Source organism: Coniosporium apollinis, assembly GCF_000281105.1.
Source record: "Coniosporium apollinis CBS 100218 chromosome Unknown supercont1.29, whole genome shotgun sequence".
In the NCBI taxonomy this organism is placed as follows: Eukaryota; Fungi; Ascomycota; class Dothideomycetes; genus Coniosporium; species Coniosporium apollinis.
The window spans coordinates 416,689-425,078 of record NW_006913291.1 but is presented as its reverse complement, the minus strand read 5'-3'; the positions used below and the strand labels follow the sequence as shown (position 1 = coordinate 425,078).

Genomic DNA, 8,390 nt, shown 5'->3' with positions numbered 1-8,390 from the left:
CATCTGACGACTGGCGACTCTATCTGGCGACTCAGCCTTGAGTTCTACGAACATCGGCTTGAGGGAATTCGGACCCTGGCATCGGGTTTGGCGGTTTATGGCTGGAGGGTTTTTGGACATCATTTGCTGCCGGAGTTTTCAAAATATAATCATTCACCTTTTCCGACATATCATCTCTTCCATTTGTGATTCTTGCATATAAGGAAGGGTTTCCGGTCAAAGCGCATTGAAGAGCTCCACCGCAAGCATCCCGTGATCCGTTACAACAACACTACAACGCTGCAATCATCCCGGGCTCAGTAGCCAGGCCACCAAGTGTAGTTGTTCGTCTCCTCCGGCGTGTCAAACACAAGCGGTGAGCTTGAATTCAAGGGCCTGTCCGGCCAAACATTCAATAGCCCGTCATACGCTTCCAGGTGCTTCACTTCCGTGCTCGCACCCCGCGCGACGTAGAGGCCGAAACCGGTGCTATCGGCCCGGGACGGGTAGATGCGGGTTGTCAGGGAAAAGCGATCCTATGGTACGTTAGCACTTTCCAAGGGAACATGAAAGGGGATGATAATAGGACGTGGGAACAGGGTGTCCTTACGTTGACATAGATCTCGAGCAGCGATCCATCAAGGAAGACAGTCATCTTCAGCGGCTCCGTCTTGCCAGCAATGGTATATGGGTGGAAGTATCCCACGTTGGTGAAGTTGGCGAACTGATTGATCAACGACGAATGCATGCGGTCGACGTTGATGGTGTGGTTTGACGGATTGAAGTAAATGTTGGTATACTCTGAGCCATCTGGAGAAACGCCGACTTGGAAGCCAGCGGGACCGGTAACGTCGGTGAGTTCGGCGTACAGCTTGAAATGGTTGCTGCTACTCGACCTCAATTTCCTGGGTCTGTCACAACGACCTCTCCGATGGTTAACCTTGACTTTTCGGGCTCTCTCCGTTATGGCCCTAACCACTTCATTAAGAGGCATTACGCCTAGGGTGTATGAGGTGTAAGTGCCGTCTGCCTGCCTGGTCACACGGAAGTTGCCTGGCTGAGTCAATTCGCCATTCACATCTTGGACGCCCTTGGTAACATGGACGAAACGTTCACGAGGAAGGGCCATGCATCCTTGGAAGCCTTGCTGGGTGAGTGCGAAGTCGCCCATATCCTCAGGCGCCCAACCCCATTCCACGCGGCGGTTATTCTTGGTGTCGTTGAAGCTGGTAAGCGCATACAAGTTGCCCCAGTCGGCGGCGCCTCCTGACACAGGGTTGAAGGCCACAGAGCCATTCTCGCGGCGGCTCACAGTCCCTTCATTCCAGAGGGCCCAGCGATCGATTGCGCGGACACTGCTGTTGCCACCCTCGGCGCCCATCTCGACGAAGTAATGAATCTCGCCCATGGCATCGTACAAAGAGAAGAACCCAGACCTTCGAACGTCAGCCGACTCCGTTGTGGAGCTGTACAAAACGAAGACAAACCACTTACACTTCAAAGTTGAAGCCATACAGTCCAGTCTCGAGGACAGAGCCAAGGCTTGTGTTTGCTGCTGGCTCCCACAATGCGCCCAGGAACGTCCACTGAGTGAGATCTGACGCCGGAGCGCTGTAGAATGGAATCCTTGGACCGACACCCTTGATCCCAGATCCGAACACCGCATAGTAATGAGGCGACGTCTGACCGAGCAGGGCATCCATCTCTGGCCAGGGCAAGAAGAACGGGTCACGCCAGCCCGTGAGGTTCCAGCCTGGTGGCGGCGTCCGTATAATCGGGTTGCCATCGTACTTCTGCCAGTTCAACCCTCCGTCTGTTGAATAGGCCAAGCTCTGAGTTTCGGTGCCAGGGTAGTACGGGATCCGCCAGTTGGTTGGCAGATATGAGACCGAAGTATAGAAGGCAAGAAGGGTCCCGTCTTCCATGCCTTGGATGTTAACAGGTTGCGCAGTGCCGCTGAAGATGCCAAGGCCATCATAGGTGCCCACAGGCCCAGTGCCAATCGCTTGAGCATTGTCATTCTGCCACGCTGGTTCATTGCCGACATCGTACCACGTAATTAGGTCCTTCGACGTAGCATGACCCCAGGAGATGTTGCCTTAACACCGGATCAGTACGGCGCGCGGCTAATGGTTGTGGTGTAAGCGCGAATCTTACCCCAGTTGACGTGATTAGGATGCCACTGATAGAGTAAATGGTACGTATCTCGCGTCGGATCGTACATGGCACCGCATGGGTCCTGACAGCAGAGTAAGTGTGGGGCTCAGAGCCAAGAATGCCGGAGCTGGCACTGAAGCAGCATACGTTCAGCCAGCCAGCGGGAGCAATGAAATGGCTAGTCGGCCTCCATCGGGTGAATAGGCTGTTATTCCCTGAGGCCCGAATCGTCTCAGCTGTGAGAGTTTGGCCATTAGCGGCAGGCAAGAGCGCCGCCAACAGCGCAAGGCTTCCCAAGCTAGTGGTCAGAGTTGAGAGCATCCTGAATGTCCAGAATGACGATTGATGAAATTGCCAAGATTTGAGAAATGTGCTGCGAATACCCGCAGTTGCAGACCGAGGAAGACTGGCAATGGCTGCGAGGACTCCTAAATAAGTCCATTTTGAGCCCGTCCCTGGATACCATTTGATTATGCAAGTTGCATCGAGGGGCATACCCGCAACATGTGGGCGACAGGGTTGTGCTACGGTCCGGGGCGTGCCCCACATCTCCCCCGCACACGATAAGGTTTGCTATTGGCATTCAGTTGCGCAGATCGACTGGATCTAAGCTATATGCGGCTAGACCTGATGCATTAGATCTAGCTCTAAGCGTGCTAAACTATACGCGTATAGCTCTAAGCACGCTCTAAGTACGTTCATTACCCCGCGTACCCGGCATGCTTGGGTGAATAGCGTGCTTGGTATACTTAGCGTGCTTGAGCTTTGGCACGGTTTGGTCTTAGTGTTCCCCGGCTTTCGGATCTTCTGTTGTTCTGAGGTCACATGCTCCTACACTAAGGGTTTTCTTCTCGTCGGGCTTGCAGACCTTCCTATCCTCGTGCAGTGTCTTGTATACTAGCCAATGAATCAAGTTCCAGAACCTCAGCGCCCCTGCATCGTGGCACTTAATGCCTTCGAAGATACCTTGACATGCGTTACAGGTAAGAAGAAAATTAAGACAAGGACAGGATAACAGAACAGGAAACGGTCACGCAAGTTATCTCTACTCTGTGTTGGCAAGCTGGCCCTGACCCATGTTGAAGCCCGCCCATCAGATCATGTACCGATACCCCTTCTGCAACATTCTTGCTTGCGTTATGTCCAACCCCTCCGCCTCAGCCGTCTTCTTCAATTTCTCAAGATTCTTGCCGCCTACCTCCGACTCTTCGCGCTCCAGTCTTTCCAATTCCGCATTCTGCCTTTGGAGGATGAAACGCACAATGAGCGCGGAAACGAAACCCAAGATCTGCAGACCGGTGGCCACGCCGAGCGCAGGCCGGTACTGAGGTGCCGAGCTTCTGCTGTACGTAAAGGGTGTCCAGATCGACGCGGAGTTTCCGACGCTGTTGATGATGGCATATGCGGCGGCGCGTTTGGCGGGCGGACGAGGAAGCGCGTTGCCGATCCAGGCATAGCAGGTGCTGACCTGGGCGAAGATGAAGTTCATGAGGAAGAGGGAGAAGTAGCGGGGGCCGAAGCCGTCGGTGGTCATGAAGACGACGAAGCCGACAATGGTGATCGGGATCGGGTACACAAAGAACCAGAAGCGGTTACCGACGCGGTCAGAGAGCCAACTGTGGAAGTAGGAGTAGAACACCATGAAGAGGTAGGGCGGGGCGACTAGGAGGAGCGAGATCGTGCGGTTGAAGCCAAGCGTTCCGGTCAAAGTGGGGAAGAAGTTCTGAAAGCCCGAAGCCCCTACTACGGACATGTATGCTATGGCGAGCAGGTAGGTTTTGGGATCTGCGAAGGCCATTTTGCAGCCGACCCATTGAGATTTCCCACCCTTTTCGTCAACATCGGCTTCGGCGGCTTCAATGGCTAGACGTCGGTTGGCGAGGCGTTTCATTTCGGGGGATAGCCCATCCCAGGTGTCCGGGAAGTCGGGGAGAATGAAAATGACGCCGATACCGATAGCTACGGTAATTGCGCCTTCGATGATGTAGAGCCATTGCCATGCTGTCAATCCACGTTTGCCAGCCAGACCGCTGAGGATGCCGCCGGCGATGAGATTACCGAAGGCGCCAGAGATCAACGAACCGGAGTAGAAGAGTGCCATTCGCAGGTTTAGCTCCTTCTTTGTGTACCATTTGCTCAGATAGAAAAGGACACCGGGGAAGAATGGCGCTTCTGCGGCAGTTTCAGTGTTCTGCGACAACAAGCATTACGGAATTGGAAGCATACCAACAAGCCCAAGCACGAATCGACAAGTAACAATACCAGCGTAATTTTTGACGAGGCATGTCATGGCGCTTACAAGTCCCCAAGCAATGGTGAAGAAACCAAGGTACCATGATGGTCGGCCCATATAATTGAGCAAGAGATTGGAAGGAAGTTGTGCGAGAATGTATGAGACGAAGAGGATGGAAAGACCAACTTGATATTGTGAGCCTCGTAAGTTCAAATCCTCTTCTAATCCTTGTAGTCGAGCAGCGGGGTAGTTGTTTCTGTCCCCGAAGAATGTCAGTCAACAGGATCAATAACGAAAAAGGCTGCGGGCGCGCTGCAATACCGATCGATGTAATTCATCAGATAAACAAGTACCACAGTAGGCATGATACGAGCATCGATTTTGCGCCTTAATTTCTTCTCTAACGCCAATTCCGCCTCGGTAAGTTCGCCCATATGCATGACTTCTTCACGACTGTAACGACGCGTGTCGCCTACGATATCGTGATCGTGAATGACTCCAGCCTTCTGTATATCTGGTGCAGTCGACATTGCGAAGTGAGACCAGCGCAGATCACACCGAAACTGGACAAACTGTGCCGGAGAGTTTTATAGAGCAGCGTAGAGAGATGAAAGCTCGAGTGGACTGCTAACTTTAAGGAAGCTTCCAACTTAGTGAGCATGGAAACAGCCTTATATTGTGGGGACCTGGGGATAGCTTCAAGATCCCGCTTTTGTTTGCCGAGGTTGCATGCGGGGTTTTAGCCGCCGGGGGGAATCCCGTTTCTATGCAACCTTTTCATATTAGAGTGCTAGCGTATGCTACATGACTGGGATTCAGGTACTTTAGAGCATTCCAGTAGAAATACCTCTCTATATGAATAGAATACTAAGCGAGGCTCTACTAGCTTGTCATGGTTTGCTTTATACAGTATAGAGATTCGATGTATCAATTGAAACAAATTCAGAAGAGTAAGCTACTGATAGGAAAAACCCAAGCGTTCGAATGACTATCCTCCGTGGCCATCTGAGTGCGTTCCAGCAATCAAAACCTGATCTACAACTGGGTCCAAGCGCGGCCGAATGAACCGAATCAAGAAGAAACACGTCGATAGCAGCGGCATCCGACGACCGTGACTCAGAAAGAAGAACATCGACACAAGCAGCCTCGTAAAGAGACCTGAGATCGTTTCCAAGCAGAGCACAATGAAGAAGACGCTCAAAGAAGTAAAGTCCACCAAGACGCCAATGCCATCCAAATGCCCTACTCCATCCAGGACTGCTCCGCGCCCCAAAGCTCACCGCGAGCCAGGCGTTGGTCCCTCTTCCAATTCTTCCATATACACAACCTCTCCGCCAGCGCCGACCGGCGAGAAGGCATCCACCTCTTCAACCTCATCCTCATCCTCCTCTTCAATGATCTCCCCGCTTCTCCGTCCCTGCACACTCGTGCTCCTGCTGCCTCCCTCGCTTTTCACACGGTGGCCGCCGCCCACACCGCCGTGAGTGCCCAGGCCGTGGGAGGTCATGCCCAGCATGGGGCCTTTGAAGGGACTCCGTTTCCGCTTGGCGAATACAAGGCCGGGGGAAGGTGGCGGCAGTGGCGCTCCGAATGCAGCGCTCGACTCGTTCATAGGTCCTCGCACGACGCGGATGTTGGAGGGGAAGGTGGATGTTGTTGGAGTTCCGGGAAGAATTTTGACGGAGGTGTGCGGACTTCTTCCTACCTTGCCGGTGGTGGACACGGCGGGCGAGGCCGCCAGGGAGGCTGAAGAGGTTGATGAGGCCTTCGAATGTGAGTGGTGATGGTGGTGTAGCGAGCGGACAGAAGAGACGGACGAGGATGTGGACTTTCGGCCGCCAAGACCGGCGGAGCTGCGGCGGTAGGAAGAACGTGGCGTGAGTGGCGAAGGTGAGTGAGAAGGACGTCTGTGATTGGTGCTGATGTTATGCAGTGTTGAGAGCTCAGGCCTTTGGGTGTACGACGTCCGCCTGACTGCGTCGGGTCGCGTGTGCGAATTTGATCGATTGTTGCTAGCAGTTTTAGGGGGTGATATTGGTTCAGTGTTTTCTGGTGATTTGGTACGCTGGAGTAGTTTGGGTGAGGTATCGCTGCTAGCTCTTGAGTTGGGAGATTTGGCGCGTTTCGCTGATTCTTTGAACCAGTGCTTGAGCTGGGCGAACTGATGAAAGAACGGTTGCTGGTATTTTGAACGTCGCTTTGGCCCGTGGCCAGTGAGTGATAACGGATCTGGGACTTGAAGCATGCTGCTCCGCGATTTGCCGTTCTCTTTGGGAGGCACTGGAGGTCGGTGGCGGGATGAACTCGCTGAGCGATTCGAAATCTTATCTGGAGGAGTAACCGGCTTCTCTCCAGGTTCTGGCGTATTCCTAATCTCCACCAAACTCGGAAGATCCGACGGTGCTGCTTTGATAGTCAGCAGAGGTAGATTCTTACTCTGAACCATTAATTCCATACCGGTAGCTGTTCGCTGCATGTTTCTGCCCCGGGCTTTCGGAGGATTGCCGAGCTGAACCACTGGCTGACCCTCCTCGTCCGTCTCTCTGATAGTCGGTGCCATCCTCTCAAGCCTCATACTGGCTGCGCTGAGCCGCCGCACGGCCTTGGATTCAGCCTCCCGCTCTTTGCGCTTCCGTTCTCTCTTAATCGCTTTGCGTTCCTCTTTCTCCATAAGCAATGTCCACCAACCCGCCAATGCATCGCAACGCTGTGCCAGGACATTTTCAATCACTTGATCGATATTCACACCGGCGCTGCGCATGCGCTGTAAAGTTTCCTTCTCCAACTCAGTTGTGAAGGGAGCCGGTTGCTGCAGCTTGAGGATAGCTTGTTGTTGAGGCGCATGCTCGGCAAGCCATGGATTCATAAGGATGTCGGCAAGCGAGGGTCGCAAGAGAGGTCGCTTCGAAAGTAACGCTAAAATGAGCTCTTTCGCAGCTGGTGGTAGATGCTCCGGATAGTTCGGCTCGTCTTTTAATATCTTAGTCTTCGTGTCGTTTTCGTCATCCTCGTCAAAGGGTAGTTCTCCGCACAGCAGAGCGTAAAGTATTATACCCAAGCTCCAAACATCCACCTTTTCACCTGCGTACTTGTCGCCTTTAAGCATCTCCGGCGCACTATAACATACCGTGCCGCACCATGTCTGTAGATAGCTCGCTTTACCCTCATATTCCCGCGTGAAGCCAAAGTCCACCAACTTGACGTTCTCGTGCTTGTCTAGCAGGATATTTTCCAGCTTTAGGTCTCGATGCACGCATGATCTGCTATGGACGTAGGCAACTGCGCCGACCAGCTGTGTAAAGATTCGTTGGACCTTCGCGGGTTCGAGGGGACCGTGAGTTGAGAGGTAGTGGTAAAGCTCGTCACCTGTGGTTTGCGTCGAGTCAGACGGTATGCGCGTAGCAGTCGCAGTGGGTCGGCTTGCCTGGACAATACTCTAAGACCAGCCAGACGAGTGATTCCGTAACAATGACCTCGTATAGTCTGGCAATATGCGGGTGGGTAAATTGACGGTGGTGGTGTATCTCTCGCGCTAGATTCGAGTCATCCTTCTTCGCCGATTTGAGCACCACCTGCGCGCAGCGTTAGCGCTTTGCTATCCGCATTCTTGAGCTGTGACTGCGCACTTTAGAGCCATTGGTAAGCTTATGAGTCGCGAGGTAGACTTTGCCGAAGGATCCTTTTCCTATGAGGCGCCCGAGTGTATAGCTGCCCACGGTTCGAAGATCCGTCGAGGAGAACTCCCTGTAAGAGCTTGTAAGCCGGGCGCGCAGTAGGGAGGACACCGATTGCTTACTGTAGGAGCTCATTGTACGAACTCGTAAGCTGTTGGACGATCCGGTCAGCGCGCATACAATCTGCGAGACTCTCGAATTACGCACCTTTGCCCGCTGAGCCTGAACTCCAACCTGACTTCTGGCTGTCGGAAGCATGAATCGCACAGCTGCTGCGTCCTAGAGTTCGAATCCCGCCGCATATGAGAAGCCTAGAGATACCCAGGTGGAGTGGCGGGCTGGGTGTT

At 53.3% G+C, this 8,390-nt stretch overlaps 3 protein-coding genes across 3 annotated transcripts; all 3 read right to left on the bottom strand.

Moving 5' to 3' along the window:
- Window positions 1–296: 296 nt before the first annotated feature.
- Window positions 297–2,203, bottom strand: W97_06044 (uncharacterized protein; the record flags this gene model as incomplete). Its single annotated transcript, XM_007783923.1, has 4 exons — window positions 297–515; window positions 590–1,415; window positions 1,474–2,077; window positions 2,137–2,203. 4 exons carry the CDS (start codon window positions 2,201–2,203, stop codon window positions 297–299), a joined length of 1,716 nt encoding a protein of 571 aa, XP_007782113.1.
- A 1,026-nt stretch (window positions 2,204–3,229) lies between these two features.
- Window positions 3,230–4,899, bottom strand: W97_06043 (uncharacterized protein; the record flags this gene model as incomplete). The annotated part of the gene is made up of 3 exons (XM_007783922.1): window positions 3,230–4,308; window positions 4,363–4,625; window positions 4,691–4,899. 3 exons carry the CDS (start codon window positions 4,897–4,899, stop codon window positions 3,230–3,232), a joined length of 1,551 nt encoding a protein of 516 aa, XP_007782112.1.
- A 746-nt stretch (window positions 4,900–5,645) lies between these two features.
- On the bottom strand, window positions 5,646–8,178 carry W97_06042 (CAMK/CAMKL protein kinase; the record flags this gene model as incomplete). The annotated part of the gene is made up of 4 exons (XM_007783921.1): window positions 5,646–6,772; window positions 6,827–7,735; window positions 7,800–7,941; window positions 7,996–8,178. The coding sequence occupies 4 exons, from the start codon at window positions 8,176–8,178 to the stop codon at window positions 5,646–5,648; spliced, it is 2,361 nt and encodes a 786-aa protein (XP_007782111.1).
- Window positions 8,179–8,390: the final 212 nt, after the last annotated feature.